This window comes from Callithrix jacchus, chromosome 19 (assembly GCF_049354715.1).
Source record: "Callithrix jacchus isolate 240 chromosome 19, calJac240_pri, whole genome shotgun sequence".
Classification (NCBI taxonomy): domain Eukaryota; kingdom Metazoa; phylum Chordata; class Mammalia; order Primates; family Cebidae; genus Callithrix; species Callithrix jacchus.
In genome coordinates, this window is record NC_133520.1 from 49,551,834 (window position 1) to 49,578,311 (window position 26,478).

General features: G+C 36.0%; 1 protein-coding gene across 1 annotated transcript in view; it reads left to right on the top strand.

The window, feature by feature from the left end:
• LYST (lysosomal trafficking regulator) overlaps positions 1 to 26,478 on the top strand; it is a 217,894-nt gene that overhangs the window by 142,633 nt on the left and 48,783 nt on the right. Inside the window, exons 32-42 of the mRNA XM_002760888.6 lie at positions 3,545 to 3,721; positions 4,298 to 4,374; positions 4,515 to 4,703; positions 7,670 to 7,815; positions 7,904 to 8,000; positions 9,017 to 9,078; positions 10,514 to 10,569; positions 14,155 to 14,307; positions 17,682 to 17,926; positions 21,167 to 21,233; positions 22,552 to 22,708. Coding sequence (XP_002760934.3) covers positions 3,545 to 3,721; positions 4,298 to 4,374; positions 4,515 to 4,703; positions 7,670 to 7,815; positions 7,904 to 8,000; positions 9,017 to 9,078; positions 10,514 to 10,569; positions 14,155 to 14,307; positions 17,682 to 17,926; positions 21,167 to 21,233; positions 22,552 to 22,708 — 1,426 coding nt within the window. The remainder of the gene's footprint in view (positions 1 to 3,544; positions 3,722 to 4,297; positions 4,375 to 4,514; positions 4,704 to 7,669; positions 7,816 to 7,903; positions 8,001 to 9,016; positions 9,079 to 10,513; positions 10,570 to 14,154; positions 14,308 to 17,681; positions 17,927 to 21,166; positions 21,234 to 22,551; positions 22,709 to 26,478) is intronic.

Genomic DNA, 26,478 nt, shown 5'->3' on the forward strand with positions numbered 1-26,478 from the left:
GTTTCCTTCCTTCTTTATTAATTTTTAGAATGATGAGTTCATGCCCCTAGTGGCCTCTAATTTTTGTATTTGTTTTTATTTTTGGAATGTCATTAGGAGCTCAGGTGTTGTAAAAGAAGTGGCATGTGTTTTAGTCTATTGCAGTCATTATTCAGTTTAATATTCAAATTAACACTTCTGTAGATTCAAGTTGTTGTATCAACATGGCCTGTTTCATTTTAACAAGTCAATACAATTAAACTTCCTTGTTTTCTGGCACAGAGGAATGTCCCAGGCCCACCTTACACATTTCCTTCCCAAAACCTAGAACCTAACTTCCCACCCAAGAAGCCTTTATTTCCTTTTAAGGTGATGATGGTATTTAGAGACTACAAATCTGGGGACTAGGTATGTTTATTTCTACTGGGTTGTCACTTCTTCTCAGCCTTTTTTAGTGGACAAAAGTAGGAAGTACGTATTTTTTTTTAGAAAGAAAAATCATGAGTTTATACTAATACTTTCACTTTTTCTTTGATTTTTTAAATTTGTATTTCTTATTAATGTTGATATTTTGGTTCCTAACATTAACATAATCATTTATTTACTTTGTCTTTCTACATATATAACATTTTCAAAATAAGATGACCAACATGATCACTAATAACAGTCCTGCTGAGTGTAATTTAAGATGTCTTTGTGGTTCTTTTTGTCCTTAGCATATTATTATGATTATGCAGTGAAAATACTGTATTGTAAAAGCACTTAAAATAGTTTTCTTTATTTGGTCATGCCACCAGCTTCAACCAATTAGGTAGGTAGGTGGGCTTTTTTTTTTCAGTTTGTTTTACATTTTTAGGGATTCCTTTGGGTTTTTGTTTGCTTGCTTGATTTTGTTTTGATTAAACAAACGTGAAATGTCTACGTGGTTCTAAGACCAATGTTGTGAAATAGCAAATTCAGACAGGTCCTAGCTTTTATTCTTTTAGCCTCCTCTTATTTTTTCCCTCCCTCTGTAGGTAACTATTTTTTTCTGTTGTAGATAAGCAAATTTGTGTATACATATATTTATACATGTAAATATTCTCTCCCCTACTTCCCAACACAAAGAAAGATAGCAAAGTATACACACTCTTCTGCATCCTACTTTCTTCACTTAATATATCCTAGAGATCATTATTACACAGTAGTATAGAGTGATCTTTATGCCTTTTACAGCTGTATACATTTAATTTGTATTTCATTTGTAATCTTCCTGGGTTTTTAAGCCCCAGGCTTCTTTTCTGCCATCACAACTTGATTCTGATTAACTCTCCAGCCTACAGACCCTCTTCTCTTCAAGATAATCACATCTTCTGTGTCTTGCAACCTCTTCACATCTTGTTTATTTTTACTGTCAAGCAATTCTGTTCATACTGTCCACCAGCACAGAACACCTCTCTCTCCTTTGTCTGTCTATATCCCCATTCTTTTTTTTTTTGGGGGGGGGGCAGAGTCTCGGTCTGTCACCAGACTGGAGTGCAGTGGCATGATCTCAGCTCACTGCAACCTCTGCCTCCCAGGTTCAAGCGATTCTCCTGCCTCAGCCTCCCAAGTAGTTGGGACTACAGGTGTCCACCAACACGACTGGCTAATTTTTGTGTTTTTAGTAGAGACGGGGTTTCACCATGTTGGCCAGGATGGTCTCAATCTCTTGACCTTGTAATCTGCCCACCTCAGCCTCCCAAAGTGCTGGGATTACAGGCGTGAGCCACCGTGCCTGGCCTCTATATCCCCATTCTAACCATCCATTTAGCCATGACCCAGATTACTCTATACCTTCTTCAAAACCTTTCTACCTTTCTGTAGTCCACTTAGAACTCTTCCTTCTTAGAACCTTCATTGAAAAGTAATATTTTATATATTTTAGCATTTTATTATTTTTTAAGGATTTATGTTTAACAGACTCAATTCCTTAAATCAGTTTTTGAGGGCTGAAAATAAGATATTTTTTGTATCTATTCCCAGTGACACCTTTTATAGTCCCCGAAATGATAATCAGTAAGTGATCAGAAGGTATTAAAATAAGATATTAGAAACAACTTCAGTGTTTAAGAAAATCATGTGTTTCTTTGGATATTCACAATGAATAAAAACATTTTTGATAGTTTTTCAAGATAATTTTAGAATGTCATTGAATACTAAACTGAAGTACTTTTAAAGTTATATCAAGAACATTCCCTTTAAGATACACTTAGGAAAATCTTCTAGTCATTTACCATTTTTCTTTATTTGCCAACTCTTTGGGCCTTTTACTCACAGAACTTCTGCTCATCTTTCTCTTTTGGTCAGGTAGCAGCTGTCTCTAACTGATTTAAAATGTTGCATTAAAATGAGCTTTCCTATTTTCATCATGGCATATGTTCATCTTTTGCTTTTGGGAAATGACATGATGTGATTCAGCATGTTAATTTAAATATCACCCAAAATGTAATCATTTCCAGATCCATTTGCTGACATTTCATACTGTTCACAGTTTAAAATGTCATAAAACTAAATGCAGTGATATTTGTTTCAATGCAGATTTCAAAGTAAAATATATGTGTTTAATTTATTGGCAAAATTATTGTCTAAATAATGCACACTGTACACATTAGAATCAGGTGTAATATCTATAGCATGTAAGGGCCACTTAAAAAATCATGAATGAACATTTGGTGTAGGTTTGTGCTGCAAAGGACAATTGTCATTACCGTAAGTAACACTGTAAATTTTGGTTTTAGGGTCTGTTCTTAAAAGATTGGCTAAAACAACTCTTCCCTGGATATGCACATACAGCTGTCTCTGTAGGTCTCACCAGTTTGAGAGTTTTTCACGTTTTGTTCTCCCTAGGGAGTAGTGAATACTTACAAGCTAAAAATAGGTTTTAGTTCTAGAAATTTTATCAGTTTCTCTTGTACTAAGCAGAAATCGAAGGAGGAAGAGTAAATAAACTTTAAGGTCTAAAGGAAGCTTTCCCTTCTACTTCAGTTTTTCTGTGAGAAAAACTAAAATTATCTTCCTTTATCCCAGTTTATTTCCTGCATTCCTTTAGCAACTTCTCTCCAAAATTCTTATACCAAAAGCTAGCTGGCTAGCTTGCTTGCTTTTTAAAGTACATTTTATAAGAAAAAATGTCAAAGATACTGAGAGTAGAAAGAATAGTATAATAAATACCATATAACCATCACCTAGATTTAACAGTTGTTACTATTTTTATCATATTGACATAATCTCTTCTTTTTCTGAATGATTTTAACATATATATAGAAATCATGATATTTTACCTCTAAATTCTTTCTTAAAAACATTTTCCTATGTAACCATCACAACATTATTACATCCAACAAAATTAGCATTAATCCTCTGTTGTCAGCTACTCAGTGCATAATCAGATTTCTGTAATTACCCCAGAATGTCTTTTGTAGGTGCTTTATTCAAATCAGATGCAACCAAATAAATCTAGCAATATAATGTAATTACTATTAAGTAATTTAAATGTAAGAATTAAAATTCTAAATGGTTTAAAAATTCTTACTTTTTTTTTAAGCATGGAGCCAAGTTAGTTTTATATTTGTCAGAGTTGATACATAATCACCAAGATGAATTGACTGAAGAAGAGCTAGACACAGCAGAACTGCTTATGAATGCTTTGAAGTTATGTGGTCACAAGTGCATCCCTCCCAGTGCATCAACAAAAGCAGACCTTATTAAAATAATCAAAGAGGTGAGTCAATGGAACCATAGTTCTTTCTTAGGAGATTCCATCATAGGTAATTAAAGAATGACTGACATTACTTTTTTAAGAACAGAGTATCAAAAAAAAAAAAAAAAGAACAGAGTATCATTGATGATGAACTTTAAATGATTATTTTATTTTTTCCTATATACTATATTGCTTTTTTCTACAAGAGGAAAAATACGCTTATTTTAAGGAGCATTTTGTTCTCTGTGGTCGTCGTTATTCATTATCAGTGTCCTTCGGTGAAGGAAAGCATTTTAAAGTGACAACCAAGCTGAAGCGTACCTTGTGTTAGGGGTTCTTTAATGAAAAAGCAAAATAAGGAGGCAAGCAACTATGTGTAAACTCATCAGGTTCAGCAACCCTGGTTAACCATTCTACTCTAACTTATGTGACCTAAATTGTATAGAAGCAGAATTATAACATTGTTTAGATGGTTTATTATATTATTCTGGTCTCCTAGGGACAATATTTTCTCCTTTGTTAACTGGGTTTTGAAATTGGTTTGTTGGGCTCTGTGGCCAAAATTTTATGTAGTATATTATTATCTAAATATTTTAGGAACAAAAGAAATATGAAACTGAAGAAGGAGTGAATAAAGCTGCTTGGCAGAAAACCGTTAATAATAACCAACAAAGGTAATATTTTATATGTTCCAAAGGCATGTCTTTTAGATGTGAAATCTATTAGATTTCACATATGCTTTTAGTTTTAAAGTATTGTGTTTTGATAAATACATTCCATGTATGCTTAACTATGAACAATCTTACTTGTTTAGTCTCTTTCAGCGTCTGGATTCAAAATCAAAGGATATATCTAAAATAGCAGCAGATATCACCCAGGCAGTGTCTCTTTCCCAAGGAATTGAGAGAAAAAAGGTGATCCAGCATATCAGAGGAATGTATAAAGTAGATTTGAGCGCTAGCAGACATTGGCAGGAACTTATTCAGCAACTGACACATGATAGGTAAGCAACGGGAGGATGGTTAAAGTTGTCTTCCATGAAGATTTTAGATATTGATGTTAAACTGAATTTGTATTCCAGAATTCAGACTCATAAAATCATGTCATTAGTTTAAACAATTTTTTGTTTAATCATTTGTGATTTTTTACATCTTAAAGAATAATCATATGAGATTTTTTTTTAATTCTTGGGGAAGAAAAGTAATGAGGGGGCATTAGCTTGATAGTAAAATTAGTTTGATTTAAAAACATGGGCTTTGTAAAAGAATAGAGAAGTTACTGAAACAGGACAGCTGAGAAGAGTATTTTTTTTTTCTTTTTTTGAGATAGAGTCTCACTCTGTCACCCAAGCTGTAGTACAATGGCACCATCTTGGCTCACTGCAATCTCCGCCTCCCAGATTCAAGCGTTTCTCCTGCCTCAGCCTGCCAAATAGCTGGGATTACAGGCGCCCACCACTGTACCTGACTAATTTTTGTGTTTTTAGTAGAGACGGGGTTTCGCCATGTTGGCCAGGCTGGTTTGGAACTCCTGACTTCAGGTGATCCACCCACTTCGGCCTGCCAAAGTGCTGGGATTACAGGAGTGAGCCACCACTACTGGCCTTTAAAAGTATCTTTTTTTAACTAAGACAATTATTTAAAATATGTATTACAAATAATGAAAATAGGGAAATTAAGGTATTATTCTCTAAATTTGATTAAGATAACTGATTCATGGGCCGGTGCAGTGGCTCACGCCTGTAATCCCAGCACTTTGGGAGGCCGAGGCGGGTGGATCACGAGGTCAAGAGATCGAGACTGTCCTGGTCAACATGGTGAAACCCCGTCTCTACTAAAAATACAAAAACAAAATTAGCTGGGCATGGTGGCTTGTGCCTGTAATCCCAGCTACTCAAGAGGCTGAGGCAGGAGAATTGCCTGAACCCAGGAGGCGGAGGTTGCAGAGCCGAGATCGCGCCATTGCACTCCAGCCTGGGTAACAAGAGCGAAACTCCGACTCACCAAAAAAGAAAAAGGTAACTGATTCATATGACTTTGGTATACTAAAATACACTAAACATTAGACACTAAAGTAGATTCCAGATAGATGAAAGAGTTAGACTCAAGAAGTTTATAAAGTAGAATATAATAGGATATTTGTTAACTTTTAGAAGGATAGATGACTTTCAAAGCTCAAATGCCATAGAAGAAATGCAAATAAATCAGTGGCTTTTAACTTTAATTTTTTCCAGTGTATTTAGCAACTGTAACAACAACAAAAAAGCCTGGAAATTTATTTTCAGCAAATAAAAAGTTATTTTTATTGTTTGAAAAACTTACACAGATTCTAAAGTAAAATATTATGATACTAGAAGTTTTAATGACCAAAAGGCATGAACACATTTCTCACATAAGACAAATTGAATTACCAAACACATGGGAAAATATTCAATATCGCTAGAGGCGAATTTTGTTTTCTAGAACCTTTAGATACCACATTGTACTTTTTATATTAAAAAAAAATTTTGGCTGCTAATATTCACAGCAGGATATTAGCTGTCCTTACTCAGAACTTTGGTGACATTGTACATTTTGACAATATATATTAGTGATCCTAACAACATTTTATTTCTAGCTTCAGTTATCCAATTTTAGTGATTGTATCCTAAGGAAAATATTCAAAATATGGAAGGCAGGCCAGTTACAGTGCCTCACATCTGTAGTCTAGTACTTTGGGAGGTTGAGGTGGGAGGATCACTTAAGCCTAAGAGTTCAAGGCTACAGTGAGCTATGAACATGCTACTGCATTTGGCCTGGACAATAGTTGAGACCCTGGCACAAAAAAAAAAAGGAAAAGAAACATAAAATGTTTTATCTCTGCATTATTTATGCTAGTGAATGAATTAGGAACAAGTTATGTATTAACAGTAATACGGTTAAATACAGTATAATGCATATACTTCCATTTTGGGTAGACATTCAGAATGATGAAATAAAGATAATACTGTTTCAGTAAAATAAGGCAGATTATAGAAAAATGGTTATAATGATCATAACTATAGTTAAAAACAGATGCATGTTTTTTTTTAGAAAAGGCAGTAACCACTACCAGTATTTTGGTATGTTTAGGATACAAATAAGTTCTATCTAGGATACATTTAGTTCTAAAAATGTATTTAATATGGTTTTCCTGTCTTCTTTCATCTGAGATATAAACTTATTTTAAAATCTTTTTAAAAACATGATTCATACCGCAAAAAAGAACTGATTTTGTTTCATTAGTGAGTAGGCAAAATGAGGCCGGGCGAGGTGGCTTACACCTATAATCCCCACACTTTGGGAGGCCCAGGTGGGTGGATCAGTTGAGGCTAGGAGTTCAAGACAAGCCTGCCAACATAATGAAACTGTTTCTACTAAAAAAAAAAAAAATAGAAAAATTAGCCAGGCGCGGTGGTGGGCACCTGCAATCCCAGCTACTTGGAAGGCTGAGGCAGGAGAATCGCTTGAGCCCAGGAGGCAGAGGTTACAGTGAGCCAAGATCACATCACAGCACTCCAGCCTGGGTGACAGAGCAAGACTCGGTCTCAAACTCAAAAAAAAAAAAAAAAAAAAAAGCGTAGGCGAAATGGGAAATGTAAAAAATTAATGAAAAAAAAATTTCTAACCATATTAAATCCAGCTTACTATTTATCTTGCTCAAGCGTTCATAGTAATCATGATATATCTTTTTAAAAATTTAACAGTTGAAAGAAACTGGAAGTAGAGCTTGCCTTAAGGTGAGGAACTGGGAGACTGGGATTCAGTAACAAAAAGACACTTAGATTTTATTATTTGTACTTGTTATGCATTCCCTGATCAAATATATGAATATTTGGAGTTTTAAATTAACAGATCAATTGTGACTTACTTATTCAATCTCTATAATGATTTTTTTTAAGCTACAAGTCCTGGATGGACTTAAAACACCCTTTAATCTTTTTACTTGCAGAGCAGTATGGTATGACCCCATCTACTACCCAACCTCATGGCAGTTGGATCCAACAGAAGGGCCAAATCGAGAGAGGAGACGTTTACAGAGGTGTTATTTAACTATTCCAAATAAGTACCTCCTTAGGGATAGACAAAAATCAGAAGGTAATAGTGGCTTCTTGACTCAGCATACAAATATAGCAGATAACTGTGAACATTAGCTAAAGATAATATGTACTTTTTTCCTCAACAGATGTTGTCAAAGCACCACTCTCTTACCTATTTGAAGATAAAACTCATTCTTCTTTCTCTTCTACTGTCAAAGACAAAGCTGCAAGTGAATCTATAAGGTGATTTTGAATCCATAGATCTTCAAATCTATCATGAATATACAACAATTTATTATAGTGTTTATGTAATATTTCTTTTAGGTAATGCTATCGTTTTCAGAAAAATCCTAAACAGGAAAGGCTCAAGGGAGGAGGACAAGGTTATATGGCCAAAATCCAAAAGCAAATGACATTTCTGATAGCAAGGGTTCATGGAACTTCAGTCATCATGTTCTGGCTCTTGTTATTATATATATATATATATATACATACATATATATACACACACACATATACACACACACACACGCACACACATATACACACACACACGTTTTGTAATTGACTGTTTAACAGCTCTGTAAAGTGGATAGAGCTGCCAGTGCTATCAAGAGATGATACAATATAGTGATTAAAGGTTCAGATTCCAGTTCTTCCTCTTACTAACTCTTTAATCTTAACTTCCCTGTCTCAGTTTCCTCGTCTATTAAGTGAAGAAATAATAATAGGTATCATAACATTGTTGACTATTAAGTATGTCATTATATATTAAATATTGATAGTATTGTCACTGAGGTTATTGTGGTTGTTATTATACCCATTTCATAGATGAAAAATTGAGACTCAAAGAAGATAATTGGCTAAGAACACAAAGGAACTTTCTGATTCCAAATCCTCTGTTTTTCCTGGAATACTGGGCTTTTTTTTAATGTGTTTGAAGTACCAGAGGCGTGAAATAATGTTTGCTTACTTACTAGAATATATAAAATATTGATATCTCTTTTAAATAACTTAATTTCTGTATTCTCCCTCCAGTTATAGGGATTACTAGCCTTTTCTAGGCATTTCAGTCATTTCTCTTCACTAGGATGTTAAAAAAAGGAGATAATATTTTCATGTGTGTTTCAACAAGATACCTCATGCTGTTGGAACTCTAGTCTGCTTTGCGGAAATCTTTTACTCAGTAAAATAAAGCATATGCTCTCTGAAATTGGTCAAAACATTTAGTCATAGTAATTTTAAATATGTTTTGACAGAGTAAATCGAAGATGTATCAGTGTTGCACCATCTAGAGAAACAGCTGGTGAGTTGTTACTAGGTAAGTCAAATTTTGAGATAATTTGTTTTTTGACACAGTGTCATTAAATTGGATAAACTTTCTATAATATCATGTAGGCTAGTTTGCCTTAACATTATATGTAATTGCATATGACTCATGAATGTAAAGAAATGATATATCTTATGTTCTGAAAAGCACATGAATAGCATTTTAATTTTTATAAAATTAAGTTTCTTCATGAATATGCAATTTTATATTTAATCATTTATTATATGCCAATTTAGAATTTTTTAAGTGAAAAATTATTGGTATACTTACATACCTACTATTTTAGCAGATATACCTGTGCATAAGAAATATGTCTACTTTAAGATTGTTCATAATTTATATTCTCTATTGTGCTTCTGAGAAAAAGCCCAAGATTGTTAGTCCATAGATACCTATGCCATTACATTTGGTTGGAAATTTTATTCTCAAAATATGAAGGAAAACAGTTATATCCATTGGTCTCTGTTCACTTAAAGAACCAATTTGTATGCTGTAGGCTAGGTTCTCAAAGTGTGAGAACCCTGAATTTGTAGCATCAGCATCTCATGGAAGCTTGTTAGAATTGCACATCCTCAGGCCTCAGTCCAGACTTGATGAATCTGAAATTCTGAGAATGGGGCCCAGCAGTCTATGTTCTGATGAGCCCTCCAGTGATTTCATGTACCTTCAGATTTGAGAATGAATGTTGTAAGCTACAGCACCCAAGGTCCGAGATGTGGAGCTTCAAGCCTACTGGGACTGAGCCCCACCATCACAAGGATGGAGGTAGTACCCTTCCCTAAGCTAGCCATGCCACTACTTCACGGTCCACTCAGTGCTCAAGGGTGACCAGCATCTAGATGGCAGAACCTCAGAGAAGTTCCCAACGTTTTAAAACACGATGTAGGGACGTGTTAGCAACAGCCAGCCTATGAAACAGGAAAAAATTGGGGGCTATGTTTAGGGCCTACTCTACTCTATGGAGTGTCTCAGTCTATAAAATAATTAAGGATTTCCCTTTTGCTAGATAATTTGGTTTACCACTTGACTTCAATTAGTGTGTAACAAAATAAAGCAAATTAGTATGCTAGTAATATGAGAATAATGGTAATAATAAATAGTCGATATTTATTTAGCACTGATTGCTAAAACAAGCACATAATCATTTTGCATACATTCTAATCTAATTCCCATAGTAACTCTGTGAAATAGAGCTCCCAGCAATCTTTTTTTTTTCCTGATAAAGGAACTAGGACACAAAGAGGTAAAGCATCTTCCCCAGGACTTTATGGATACTATTCAAAAGTATTTATTGAGTGCTAGGAACTGTGTCTAAGTACACTGAGATTCAAATTCAGACCAAAGGACTCCAGAGGCCATGTATTAAACCATGAATAGTTATGTGCACATAGATTTTTAAACCCTTGTATCCAATTATTTTCTGCAGGTAAATGTGGAATGTATTTTGTGGAAGATAATGCTTCTGATACAGTTGAAAGTTCGGTGAGTAGAGGCTTAAGTTTGTATTTACATAAATCTGGGCAGCTTCCAAAATTATCAATTCAGTATAACCAGAGAGAAGGAAGAACTATTAGAGTTCATTCTTTGTCACTCTATGTATAGATTGGTCTGAGTTCTAAACATTTTTTTAAATATAATTTTTAAAAAAGACTGTGCCATATCCTCTGGCTTGTGGCCCAAGTTTCATAGCAGTTAGTATAAGTCAGATTCTAAAGTCATGCTCCTATTATATCAGTTTATGTTCATTCCTTATTATTACTATCCTTTGTTGCAACAAATAACTATTCCTTGCCACTCCCAGTCCACTATCAAGTACCTTTGCCTTCAGAAAGAAAGAAAAAATACTAAATAATTGAATAACTTAAGTAATTCTGATATTCACATAGGTTAATAATGATTATTATTATTCTAGGTGGACTGATATTAATCAGAAAATAACAAAGACTCTTAACTTACATTTTTTTGTATAATAAAGCTTTTTTATTTGAATTATCTTCTATGCCATTAAAATATTTTTTGAGATCCCTGTAATAGAAGAAATGAAGTTCTTGTTTCAGAAAAGTTTTAAAGCCAGGAATTCCTAAGGATATACTAAATGAGATTGTGTGTGGTTTAATTATTAATATATATTTGATTTTAAAGAAATTAATAAGTGAAAACATGAAGTTTGGTTACAAAATTAATGTAAAAAAAGTCATGAACATATTTAATGTAGTCAGAAATATGAACAACATTCTTTTCTGATTTACATAGCAGTTACCACAAGGTTTGTCCCAGATAGTAAAATATAGTTATGTTATTTTTCAAAACGCATTCTTTTATCAAGCCAAGGGATGTCATAGTTGATATATGAGCCAACTTTTTGTGTGTCCAAAAGATGACAATTTTTCCCCTTAAAAATTCTACTGAATTGTGTTTTAACTTCATTGGACATGAAGTAACAGAAGAGTCTGAGTCTACCTGTGAAATATGTTGGTTTATTTTCAGTGCTTGAACATACATTCACAAATATTTGGTTTGGGAAGACACCATGTAATTTAAGTTAACTTGCATGCTATAAATGTGTTGTATGTTTAAATAAACAGGAAGATTTTTTTTAAAATCTAAAAATGCCCTTGCTTCTTCATAGATTGAAAGATCCTTCCTTCCTATGTACTTTTGTAGTATTGGTTCTTCTCATATGACTATCTTGCATTGTGTATGCAAATGTGTGTACAAATACTTCATGCCCCCTTTTTGACTCATACAGATTTATTTCATACCAAGCACTTAGCAGAGTATCTTGTGCATAGATGCTTAACTAATACATGTTGAATGAATGTTGAAACTAAACAAAGGAGGAATTCGGTTTTAAGTATGAGAATATTTTCATTAAGACATTGTATTTTATTTGTAATATATTCCCTGCCTCTAATTATAAAAATTACTTTGGACCAAGAACAATAGTAAAACACACATAGAATAGGACAATTCAAATCTAAAAAAAATAATAATAAGGTTTTGGAAAGACAAAGAGCCTGGGATAAAATAATTCTTGGCAATTGAGTCCTAAATTTGTCCTAAGCTTTCTGTTAGTCAACTCAAAGGAGTAAGTAAATGCAATTTTTTAAAAAGGAAAAAAAAAGAAAACTAGGATGCAGGTTTATTTGAGGAGATAAATTCTAGCTAGTTTTAAACTTCAGTAGAAACTTTTTTTCATTATTTCTCTATTAAAAGCATTAAGTAACATAATTTATGTATTCAATTACAATTTACAAAAGATTTAGATGCACATTTTTTAAAGTGTTTATTGATTCTGTGCTTTGGGAGAGACCTAGTGATGATAGGATATGTAGGCCTTGTGGCCCCTACCTCTTCATTTCAGAATGTGGGGATTTGTCTGAGTACACTAGGATTAATACTCTCAAGGAGATTCAACTTTCCAGTGGCTATTTTCTCATCTTCTTTTCTTCTGTTGACCACCTAGCAGGGGAATGTAGCTATTTAGTATGTGTTGATCTGTCAGGTTACATTCAGTGGGCCTTTATTTGCAGGAACACCCCATTAGTTCCAGAATGTTCCTCCAGACACTCTGCTTTGCTTTTGCTGGATGACTTAGAAGCATGAGAACTGTGTTTCACAGCTCAGGATTTTCCAGGCCATCCAGACAGGTTTAATGTTAACCTAAATCCATGTGATGGCAGGCCCACAGTTATGAATTCTCAGAGAGAAGCTTTTTTTCTAATTATCTTGGCTCCAGGCCAAAAGAGACAAGCTTGTTTCCTGGTTATGCCCATTTATTTTTATTTTTATTATTTTTGTTTTTTAAGATAGAGACTCACTCTGTCGCCTAGGCTGGAGTACAGTGGTACAGTCTCAGCTCACCAAAACCTCCACTTCCTGGGTTCAGGTGATTCTCCTGCCTCAGCCTCTCAAGTAGCTGGAACTACAGGTGCCCACCACCACTCCCGACTAATTTTTGTATTTTTAGTGGAGACAGGGTCTCACCACATTGGCCAAGCTGGTCTCGAACTCCTGACCTCAAGTGATCTGCCCACCTCAGCCTCCCAAAGTGTTGGGATTACAGGCATGAGCCACAGCACCCAGCCTATTCCCCTTTATTAATGGGCACATTTATTTGTCTAATCTTTCATTAGGAACAAATCCCTTCCTTGGTTTTAGCTTTCTGAAGCAATCTCAATTCCACACCCCGATCCTAGGGGCCCGGGGCCTCATCTTCTGTCCTCAAGTGGCTGTCAAACTCTGAAACTGGGGTTATGTGCATACCTGAATGTGTTTGCAGACACAACAGAGCAACCAGAGGATTGCTCCCTGCTTAGTGCTCATTTTTCAATTTCTCTATATTTTTGACTCTTGGGGATTTCATCTCCCTTGTTTTCTTGTAAGCTCAGCTATGTATTTAAAAGGATATTTGCTTAGTAAAAGAAGCCAACCTGAAAAGGCTACATACTTTACGATTGAAACTATATGACATTTTGGAAAAGGCAGAACTATAGAGACAGTAAACAAATTAGTGGTTGCCAGAGGTTGGGGAGAGGAAAGGAGGTATGAGTAGGTGGAGTACAGAGGATTTTTAGGGCAATAAAACTATTTGTATGATATCGTGCTGGTGGATACATGTCCTTATTCATTTATCAAAACCCATAGAATGTACAACACAAAGAGTGAACCCTAATATAAACTATAGACTTTAGGTAAGAAAAATTGTAGCAGTATTGGTTCATCAATTGTAATTAATGTCCTGCACCAAATGTAAGATTTAATAATAGAGAAACTGTGAGTGCTGGACCAAGGGAGGGGAGGATACATGAGAATTCTGTATTATCTGCTCAATTTTCTATAAACCTAAAACTAGTCTAAAAAATAAAGCCTATTAATTTTTTTTAATTTCTGAACTTTAGCAAGCATTTTGAGGTGTTTTGCATTGAGAGAATTTTCAAGTAATCTTTTCTGCCATCTGCCACAAAAAGAAGATTTTCCGTTTTGTTTTGATGCTCTTTAAAATCTAAAATTAAAATAATTATATTTCAGGTAAAACAAATATTTTTGCCCATTTCTTTGTCTTAGAGCCTTCAGGGAGAGTTAGAACCAGCATCATTTTCCTGGACATATGAAGAAATTAAAGAAGTTCACAAGCGTTGGTGGCAGTTGAGAGATAACGCTGTAGAAATCTTTCTAACAAACGGCAGAACACTCCTCTTGGCATTTGATAACACCAAGGTAAATTCACCCTTATTAATTGATATATATTAAGTGATCGTGGGCCAGTGTAACTATACTCATACTAGTTACTATACTCATACTGGTTACATGAAGGTTTACTAAAATCAAATAAAAATTGCCATATTTCTTAGTCCTGATTAAAGTAAAACCTATGTTGTATGAGGATTATCTTTTACCTTCAAAATGAGTTAAATCTGATTCCCCAAAATGACTGAAAGGAGTAGTTTGAACTTGCTCAGCGCTGTAGCGGAGTCCATCTTTGACAAACCCTCTTGACCTCTAATCCCTTCAGCTACCATTTCTCTGATCTCCTTAATAGAAAACCTGTTGGGGAAAGTTGTGTTATGTTTACTGTCTCCAATTTCCTTTTGAGATGCTTCAGACAGACTTTCTGCCCACCACTCTTGTCAGGGTCACTGGTAACCTCTAATGTCATAATCTTCCTTGGTGCCCATTTTACTTGACCTACTGGCAGCATTTGACCCAGCTGATTATTCTCTTCTTAAATAAAACCTTCCTCCCTGGCCTTCTGGGTTACCATTTTCTCTTAGTTCTTCTTATACCTGACCAGCCATTGCTTCTCAGTCTTGGTTGCAGACACCTCCTTGGAATGTGTCAGGGCTCATTCCTCAGACCTCTTCTCTTCTCATCCAGTCTTATGACTTTAAAATACCACCTGTATTTTAACACCTTACAAATTTATGTAATTGCCCAAGCCTCTCCCCTGAATGCCACACTCATACATTTAACTCCGAACTAGTCTCTCCCTTTAGAAGTCACTGATTGGCACCTCAAACTTAACCTGTGCAAAATGGAACTTCTCATCTTCCCCCCCAAATTACTTTCTAGTTTTCTCTGTCTCAGTAAATGACAACTCCATCTTTCCAATGCCCAGGCCAAAACTCTTGAGATTATCCAACACTATTCTTGTTTTCTCATCCCCTGCATACACTCTATTAATAGGTCCTGTTGGCTCTGTCCTCAGAATACATCCAGAGACTGACTGGTTCCACTGCTACTATCCTGGTTTAAGCCACCATCATTTCTTGCCAGAATCATTTACATAGCCTCCTAACTGGCCTTCCTGCATCCATCCTGTTTCTGAAATCAAATAAAAATTGCCATTCTTTCTAGTCCTAATTAAAGTCTTGGTTATATGAGGATTATTTTTGCCCCCCAAAATTGTGTTAAATTCTGATTCCCCAAAAGGACTGAAATGAAATAGTTTAATCTTGCTTAGGGCAGGGTGCAGTGGCTCATGTCTGTAATCCCAGCACTTTGGGAGGCCAAGGTGGGTGGATCACGAGGTCAGGAGCTTGAGACCAGCCTGGCCAAAATATGTGAAACCCTGTCTCTATTAAAAATACAAAAATTACTTGAGTGTGGTGGTATGTACCCATAATCCCAGCTACTCAGGAGGCTGAGACAGGAGAATCACTTGAACCTGGGAGGCAGAGGTTGCAGTGAGCCAAGATCACACCATTGCACTCCAACCTGGGCAACAGAGTGAGACTCCATCCCAAGTAAACAAACAAACAAACTTGCTCAGTGCTGTGGTGCAGTTCACCTTTGACAAACCCTTTCTTGATCTTCAATCCCTTCACCACCATTTCTCTGCTCTCCTTTATAGAAAACCCGTTAACCCCCTTTAGATTGTTCTCAACACAGCAGCTAAAGTATGTTGTAGCATATCTTTTCTCTGCTCAGAATCCTTCAGTCACTTTCATGTCACTCTGTTAAAGGCAAAGTCCTTTCAGTAACCTGATAAAGCCCCAGATAATCTTGTACCTTGTTACCTCTCTGATGTCATTGTCTGCCATTCTCTCCCTCACTCTGTCTACTCCATCCATGCCTTGAATATGTTAGGCACACCAGTGCCTCAGAGACTTTGTATTCACAGTTGCCTGGAATGTCTTTCTCCTTAGAAATCCAAATGATTTGCTGTGTCACTTTTTTTAAGTTTCCTGATCAAATATCTTATCAGCGAGTCCTCCCTGACACTATAAAATAGCCACCCCTCCTCTCCACCAAGCATCCCTTATCTCCTTTACTTTGGTCTGATTTTCTCCATAGAATGTATTAGCATCCAGCATTTTCTGCCTCTCCCCAGTAGACGCCAAGTCTTTGCTTTGTTAAGTTCCAGTTTTTTGGAATCTTGAACACTACTGGTATGCAGGGTTCAATTCATATTTGTTGAATAAACGAATGTCTTATTTTCTTTCCGGGGTTTGTCTTATAGTTTGTCATAAATTCCTTTCCATGGACCTTAGCTTCAACAGTTGGCAACCTTCAGATTTAGGCTACAGGTTTAGGATGTTATATTCTCTGTGGTTTCGCCTGTTCTGTAACTACCAGTATAGTTACATAACTCATTCTTGTTATTTACTTTTAAGTTCATGCGTTTTCCTCATCTGTGGCTCTTCTTCTTCCTATGTCTGAAGCATATACCTGCTTAAAATGGGTATTTTGTAACTGTTTTTAGCAAAGTTTATCTTGTCTATTATTTTCATTCATTAGCAATCATCACTTAATTGCTTTAGAAGAACTGGTACCCTTTTTCTATGACAAAACTATTGTGAATCTCTAAAAGAGTTTACATGTTTTCAATCAGTAGTGAAAATAAAATAACCTGTTTACATAAGATACTTTAATTCTCATGAGGTAAATATTATCACTCCCATATTATTCATGTCATAACTGTAGCACAGAAGGCTAGCAGGAAAATAGACCAGATCTGTCAAACTCAGAAGACAGTGCTGTTTCTACTATGCTATATTGCAATTATTTAGAAGAAAATTCTTTTTTTTTTTTTTTTTTGAGATGGATTCTTGCTCTGTATTCCAGGCTGGAGTGCAATGGCATGATCTCGGCTCACTGCAACCTCCTCCTCCCTCTTCCTGGTTCAAGCTATTTTCCTACCTCAGCCTCCCAAGTAGCTAGGATTACAGACATAAGCCACCATGCCCAGCTAATTTTTGTATTTTTTTAGTAGAGATGGGGTTTCACCATGTTGGCCAGTCTGGTCTTGAACTCCTGACCTCGTGATCTACCCACCTCAGCCTCCCAAAGTGCTGGGATTACAGGCGTGAGCCACTACGCCTGGCCCTAAGTGACTTTTCTATGCAAACTTTTTCTTAGAAGTTTTTATTAACCTATTTCTCCAGCAGCAAGGCATAGTGGTGAAGAGCCCAGCCTTTAGAGGACGACCTGGACTTGAATCTCAGTTCTCTACCCATTAATGTTATTGAGAAAAAAATATCTTCTTGGAGGACATGAGATTTGTAACACGTCTATAACGTCATGGGTTCTTTTGAGAAAAGTGCCAATAAGACTAAAAATAAAATCTGTGTTTTTTTCTCCTTTCCTTTTAGGTTCGTGATGAAGTATACCACAATATACTCACGAATAACCTCCCTAATCTTCTGGAATATGGTAACATCACCGCTCTGACAAATTTATGGTATACTGGACAAATTACTAATTTTGAATATTTGACTCACTTAAACAAACATGCTGGCCGATCCTTCAATGATCTCATGCAGTATCCTGTATTCCCATTTATACTTGCTGACTATGTTAGTGAGACACTTGACCTCAATGATCCATTGATATACAGGTAAGTTAAAAGAGTCATCGCCTTTGGGTTCATCCATCCATATGTTGTATTTTTTAAAGTTTTTATTATGAAAATTTCAAACATGCTCAAAATAGAACAATTATATAAGAACCCAAATACCTATCACCCCAATTCAACAATTATGAATTATGAAGATTTTTGCCAAACTTACATTATCTTTTTTGTTGTTGTTATTTAAGGCAAATCACAGACATCTTGTTTTGTCACTTCTTTGTTTTACAGTGTGCATCTCTTTAAAAAATAGAACATCTTAACCACAATGCTATTATCACATGTAAGAAAATTAACAGTAATAATGTGATATCATCTAATATCAGGTCCATTGCCATATTTTGTTGCTCTATCTCTGAAAATATATTGAGAATAGCCATTATTTTTTATATGTATTTTTTCTCTTTATTTTCTCCTGACATTGACTTGTTGGAAAAACCATGTCATTTATCCTGTTGGAGCGTCACATTCTGTTTTCTGATTGCTTCCCGTGACATCGTTTAGTTTATTCCTGTAGCCCCTATGTTTCCTAGAGACTGGAAAAGTCTTGCTTAGGTTCAAGTTCAACCCTTTTTTTTTTTTGGCAAAAATCCTTTATAGGTGGTGATGATGGGAACTTTATATATATATATATATTTTTTTTTTCTTTCTTTTATCATTCTGCGTGGTTGAGAGGAGTGAGCTTTATATTGTGTTGTATCAGGAAGCCTCTGATATTTCACTCTAGTGATGCTCAGTTTGATCTGTGGGCTCAGGCTCCCATTGAACTTGTACCTAATGGTTTCATCCATTGATAATTATTGCTGGAATCAGTTATTTCATTAGGTGTTGCAAAATGTTGATTTCCCCATTCTCTCATTTATTCTAAATTTATTAGAAGAAAACAGACAAGGTAAGCCTAGGATGTTTTGTTGTGTCAGAAAGCAAGGAAACTAATAGAGTGTTGTCAAAAGGACTCAAAGTTGGCCAGGTGTGGTGGCTCACTCCTGCAATCCCAGCACTTTGGGATGCCAAGGCGGGCTGAAGTCTTGAGACCTGGAGTTCAAGACCAGCCTGGCCAACATAGTGAAACCTCGACTATTTAAAATACAAAATTTGCCAGGCATGATGGCACACACCTATAATTCCAGCTACTTCGGAGGCTGAGGCAGGAAAATTGCTTGAACCTGGGAGGAGAAGGTTGTAGTGAGCCAAGATTGCACCACTGCACTCCAGCCTGGGTGACCATAGCAAAACTCTGTCTCAAAAAATGAAAATAAAAAGAGGACTCAGAAGCCAAATTGAAGTCCCTCTCACTGACAGAGATAGGATATCTGAGAATAAAAAGAATAACCACTGCAATTAGTTGAAACACATGGAAATAAAAAGAAACATAAGTTTACAGTAATACTGTTTAAAAGGCCGAAGAAACAAAGTGAAACAAGGAACAGAATTCAGCATTTATTCTGCCTTTCCTGAATGAACTGTGTTTTAGAGGAACCAAATAGTTCTAGGTGATGAGGGAATGCTTTGTTTAGTTTGAAAAAATATTCTCATACTTAGTTTAAAGAAAAATGGACTCCAAATATTTTACTTAGTACATTAGAGTATTTCAGTTGTAAGTGCCAAAGAGTAGGCCTAGTTCAGACAATTCTCAAGAAATCAGATTTTGGCTGGGTGCAATGGCTCATGTCTATAATCCCAGCACTTTGGGAGGCCAAGGCGAGTGGATCACCTGAGGTTAGGAGTTGAAGACCAGCTCAGGAAGCTGAGGCACAAAAATCGCTTGAACTCAGGAGGCTGAGGTTGCAGTGAGCAGAGATCATGTTTGGGTGACAGAGTGAGACTCTGTTTCAAAAAGAAAACAAAAAAGTAAATATGCTTGCACAAATAAACAGAAAAACATCTGGCTGGATATAGACCAACATGTTTTACCTGGGGTAATGGTATTATGGCTGATTTTTAGTTTATTGTTTGCTCAGCTGTAAATTTGTATTTTTCAAACACAATCACTAATATAACTTGTGTCCAAAAATAAAAACAAAACCTATTTATACTATCTATAAAAATTTGCAGGCCTGGAGCAGTAGCTCACACCTGTAATCTCAGCACTTTGGGAGGCGAAGGCTGGTGGATTATCTGAGGTCAGGAGTTTGAGACCAGCCTGGCCAATATAGTAAAACCCTGTCTCTTCTAAAAATACAAAAATTAGCCAGGCATGGTGGCATACACCTGTAGTCCCAGCTACTTGAGAGGCTGAGGCAGGAGAATGGCTTGAATCCAGGAGGTAGAGGTTGAAGTGAGCTGACATCATGCCATGGACAACAGCATGTGACTCCATCTCAAAAAAGAAAAAAAAATGCAGGGAGATCATCTTAAATGATTTCATTCTATTTTTAGATGTTAATTTGTATCTATTCTGTAAAACTGTACTTTTAAACAAAGTTTTTATGATTAGAAAAGTCTCAAAGACAAAATTAGTGTGTTTAGTACCAGTAATTTCAACATTCCTAGGAAATAGTAATTTATATTTAAAAAAAAAAAAAGATGTATCAACACGTGGTTAAGCAGACCTGGTATAACTGACTGAAATTTGGGCAAATCTTGCTGTTGGTCTAGTTAAGGTGCTGCTGGTTGAAATCCAGGTGGTCACATCCCTGTGCCAGACCAAATGGTTCCTCAGCCGAAAGAACCTGCCCTTCATCAGAGTTTTTTCCTCACCACATGATTCTGTAGCTTAGAAAAGTGAGGATGCATTCCTGGAGGGATGAGGTTTCATTCTCCTGCTTTAAGGAATGGTGTCGTGTGGTGTTCATAGAATGTGAACACCAGCACTGACACATTTGTACACTAGGTAGCCAAATATTTATTTCGGTACTCACTCTCCAGATCTCAGCTTCGTCATTTTAAACATGTATTGTTTCTTGAATTTTTATTAACTAGGCTGGTAATTACACAGATCTTCCTCTGTTCCTAAGTTCTGTTGAAACTGTCCTTCACCCTACGCTGCCTAACTGGATGCAGCGTCTGGAAAATGGGACATTAACTTTCAGGGCTTGTTCCAGGAATCTGTTCCACTAATCCCATGGTTAGTGACTGTTAGTTGCAAAACAACATGTTAAGCAGAGAAATAAGGGCAGAGCATTTTGTTGACCGACCACTTACCTACTTATAAGATGCAAACATATAGGGAAGTTAATCTTGACAGTATCAAAATATTTAATTTTTAAAATTACTCTTTTCTTGTAGAAATCTCTCTAAACCTATAGCTGTGCAGTATAAAGAAAAAGAAGATCGTTATGTGGACACATATAAGGTAGCTTTCTTACTCATACTTTATTAAATGAAAAATTGTGTTTTGTTTTATAGACTTACTACTGATTTTTTACTTTCTTGTGCTATGATTAACAGACAACTAGAAATCATTATGTGAAATGAAATACCATCTTCTATCCTGATTTTCTGAGAACACTTTGCCCAGAAAAAGAATACATTTACTTTAGCATAAATTGTGAGCCAATAACTCATTGTTTATTCAAGTATGTAGTAGTCATATTCCTTTTAAAAATCACAAACATTTCCAGGGACCTGCTATTCTTATCCCCTAGTGTTATTTATATAAAGTGTTATTATATTTATAATATACCATAACCATTAATCATATTCAGGAAATTATGCATTGGTTTATTAAACAGAAATTTATCAGATTTTAACATTTTTAAAAGGAAATGAATTAACTTTTTCTCTGAAATTACTATTAATGAAATTCTATAGGAAATTTAAAAAAAAACTCAATAGCTAAACATTAAATTCTTCACAAGAGTATCAAGACAGGAGTATCTGAAACACTTTTCTCATATTCATCATGTTATTTTATGCCACAGTTCCTGAAACATCCCTTCAAGCATCTTATGACTGTCACTACTTGATTCTTCAGCAGCTGAAAATGGGGCATTGCTGTGGGAATCAAGAAGTGACTCTTGAAAATCCACTATACCTGACTTTGTTATCAGAACCAGACAGAAGCTGTGGGAGACGAGACTAGTGACAGATATTAAATGTTTGGTTGAGCTTCCTACTTTCTGATGGGAAGATAGTAGTAGTGAAAAATTACCATATTTTTTTTAACTCTGTGTAACTGTACTGTAAAACAGACTTAAAATGTTATGTTATTACCAATAATGTGACATCGTTTTTACATTTCTGTTGCGTTTCTGCTACTTTTAGAGAAGCAATTCTCTAAACAACATAGCATTACATCTTGAAACTCTTTTGAAATGAAGACATCTCTAGTGATAGAAGCACCTCTTATTTGTTGGGTGCTTGATCAGCTTAGACATTATGAGCCATTAGTTAGGAGGTAGAGTGCTCAAAGTTAGGTAGGTTTTCTGTGAGGGAATGAAAGAGTGAAGGTGGAGATGGGAAATGCTTCTGAGCGTTTGGGTCTCAGTGAGGCACCAAGGAGAAGACTCCCAGGCACTCAAGGAGGCTGAAGTCTCTGGGCAAGAGTGGGAGGGCCAACCATGGAGAATGGCATAAAGGGGCAGTAGAGAAGAGGAAAAAAGTATCCAGCACTTTTCTAGTGTTGCCTGGAGTCCACAATCATGATTCTCTCGATTCACTGTTTCTTTCAGTACTTGGAGGAAGAGTACCGCAAAGGAGCCAGAGAAGATGACCCCATGCCTCCTGTGCAGCCCTATCACTATGGCTCCCACTATTCCAACAGTGGCACTGTACTTCACTTCCTGGTTAGGATGCCTCCTTTCACTAAAATGTTTTTAGCCTATCAAGGTAAAAATATTTTTTATAACAGCCTAAAAAGTCATGTTGGGTCATCAGAAAAAAAAAATTGACTTTTTAAGAACTATTGAGACTAATCAAACTACAGGAAAAAGACTTCTATTTATTCCTTCTCCCAAGTTTTCTTCAAAAAAGCTGTAGTAAGCCAAATCATCTTGCTAATGTCTCAGATTTTAACTTCGAATTAAACATGTCTGAGTGTATAAAAATGCAATTCACTTTTTAAAAACAGATATAATTCACAAACCATAAAATTTACCCTTTTAAAGTTTATGCAATTCACTTTTTAAAGACATTCTACCTAATACTTATTTCAAATCATGTAAGTTATCTTTGGAGTCTATGTACATTATTTGTACATAGGGAACATTATTGTAGTTTATTCTAAAGGCGAGTACATTATTGAGGTTTGTTATAACTAAGTATAACAAAATTATAAAATAAAAGAAGAGGCACACTGGCAACTTCATGGTGGTAGCTTTCTAATTAATAATCCTCTACCTCGGCATTTTAAGTGACAGACTGGAGGCCTGAACTTGACTTAGATAGGAGTGGATTTATGTTTTTATGCAAATTGGGACACACTCACCTGTAGTTTCTAATGAGGACTGTGATATTAGTCTATAGCTGTTTCTCATGCCATCCAGAATCCTTTGAGGAATCATTATCCATTCTTTTACTCAACCACTCTTGAACTTCTTCATGCTTTTACTTCTCATATATGATCTATTAGAGGAATGGACTAGTAGTCACTCTCACTGGTCTATAAAAGGGGCTTTTCCTGTGTTTGTCTCTCTGTAAGTAAACAGAAGAAATGCTCTGTAGGACAGCTGTTCAAATATTTGAACATTGTTGGCCTGTCCCCTTTCTCTCTCTCAGTTTTGTTTTTCCCCTGGCTAATTATCCTTGGTTAATTTAACGGCAGATTGAGGGCCTCCTAGATACGTGGTCCTATCCCAGCTGCTGCAAGGAATACCAAAAAATAAGGCAGTTTTTGTACTAAATAAAGAGTTTTGAAAACCAGTGCTTAAGCCATTCTTGTTTGCTGTGGTTTCCAAGCCTGTCACTATTCTGAAAATCTTTCTGGACATGTTCTGATCTGTGAATGCTTTTGACCAGAAAAAGGCAGTCAAAAAAAAAAAAAAAATATATATATATATATATTTATTTCAGATGTGGTTTGGGCCCCCAGAATGGTTACCTCCCTTCATCCAAGACGACATTTCATTTAATGTAGCCCAAGGATCCATTAATATAAAACTACCAATCAACTAAAATGTATCAATATTTTTATTCATGTTACTATTATGAATATATTCATATATAATATTTGTAGGGTCCAGCCCTGCAGGGTTCTGTGAGCTCCTCCCTGCTGGTGCAGAGGTGAGAAACTGTAGAAATAAAAGAAACAGACAGAGATAGAGAAAAGAGAGTTTAGGCTTGGGGGTCCACTGCCAACCAAAGCACAGAGACCTGCAGTGGCCCCAGTGCCCAGACACTCTGACTTTTATTGAGTACAAAGCAGGGAGCAGGGAAGGTAGGGTGAGGTAATGGTGGTCAGTGATAGGGTCAGGTAAATCACGTGTCTAGGAGATAGGGGCCCAGGACTTTCAAGTATCCAAGACGAGGAGAAAACCTAATGCGTCAGCACTCTTCACATATTTGTCAGAAATGTCAAGGACATTTACTATTATTAATTCTTAGCTTCTGAGAAAAAGAGAAGCCAGGTACAGAAGCAGAGTGTGAGAGTGGACATGGAATGTGACCACTAAAGCACAGCATTGCATAGAGACAGTTAAGCACCCAAATGTCTGCGTGCTTCCCTGACAGCTGTCAGGCCTTGCCACAAGAGCGTGGAGAAGCGGAGTTTTCTCCTAACTTCCCCAGGAAGGAGACATCTCAGCCATTTTAAACATCTCCTTCCCTAGCTGGCTAAACAGCAGGCACTTTCCCAGCGCTGGTGCTGCCGCGCAGCCAAGGCGCCCTCCAGCAGCCCTTATGCGGGCATGACAGGGGGCTTAGAGCACCTTGCCTTAGGATCACTTTGTTCACAGTGTCACCTCAGTTCCATGCTTCATAACCTGATAGTCATTAGTAAAATTAAAGGTTATATTGAGTTTATATCTTTATGATTCTAAGTGAGTAACTATAAGATTATATACGATAATATAAAGGAATAACTATGTGCCTAAATTTCTAATTCTTTTCTAAATCAATATTTATTTAGGAACAGGCTGAGGCTTCAGACCCTTGCCACAGCACTTGTGAGGTTCCCTGCACACACACACAAATACTGTGTTTTTTTCATTGAGTATTTATGAATAGATTTTGTGTAAACCCTGGGACTACCTGAGTCTCCATTCACTTTCATCTCATTAGTTTCAAGTGATATCTGTTGGCTTTGAACTTATTTATTGGCTTTAGTACAGGAATTCTCAACCTTGGCATTGTAGTGATTTTGAGCTACGAACTTCGTTTTCATTTGTTGTGGGAGATGCCCTGTGCATTGTAGGGCATGTAGCAGTATCCCTGGTCTCTCCCTACTAGTGCCAGTGGTACCATCACCACCCACCCCAGCACCCCAGTTGTGAGAATCAAAAATGTTGCCAGACATTGCCAAATAACCCTGGAAGGCAAAAGTGCTACTAGTTGAGAACCACAGGCTTAATATATGCATATTCTAGATAATAGGAATTTGTAGTAGTAGTGTTTAATAAAATGTAGGAAACTACAGAGAATCTTAAAATCTGAACAGAACCTACCCAATGTGCTTTTCTTGTTCCATATTTCCTTAGTCTTAGCTTTAGATACTTTGACTTCACCATGGAATTACAGAATTACCTTAATTTTTCTGAATTCCATTTTGATTGATAACTTTTTCTACTGAGTTAGTAGGTACTTCTTTAAATGACCTTTCTTTCTGCGAAAATGTTTCTAAACCTTATTTCTTCCTGGATTTTATTTAGTGGCCAGCCAATGCTAATTGACTCAGCAGAATAGATGAGAAAGTGATAAAAGTGACAGAAGATGTTGCTTAGCAGAGCAACCAAGGCTGGGAGGAGAAACCTGATGCTAAGATGTGTTTGTGGCAGTCTCCAAATGAAAAGATGTGTTCAAATTTCCACGGAGTTTTAGAGGATGTAATATGATTCCTAAGAAACATGTAAACTGCTGCTGTTTTCAGCAGCAAACTTTTCAGTATCATTTAATATTCTAGGCCTTTCCCTATAGCTAGAAAGTCTGATAATTGTTGGCAGAAAAGAGAGTCTAAATTCAATTCTTGATTATTAATAGTCTATCCTAGGAAAAAAATGAACAAAAGAGTGACTATGCTTAGCTTCATTTTCATTCATAGGAAATTTTACTCAATTCTTAGCTCAGAGTTAGAACACCTAAAAAACAATGCACCATAACATACACCCCCGCCCCCTCCCTACAAAAAAACTAGAAAAGAAAGGAGAAAAATAAGTCTTAACAATTCAAAGTGAAGGAATCATTTTGCTTCCTGATGGGGAAAAAACGGTTTACCTACCTGAATTTTCATTTTTCTTCTTCATTATTCATTCATTCCTTCATTCATTTATTCAATACCTAAGCCATTATTGAGTACCCGTTATGTGCTAGGTGTGAGTGATATCCCAGGGCCCTGTTTGTGTGGAATTTTTTTCTACTTTGATAGATAGATGATAATTAAACAAATAAATGATATAAACTAATCTAATTGTATGTATTACAAAAGCATAATACAGATGAAAAATAAT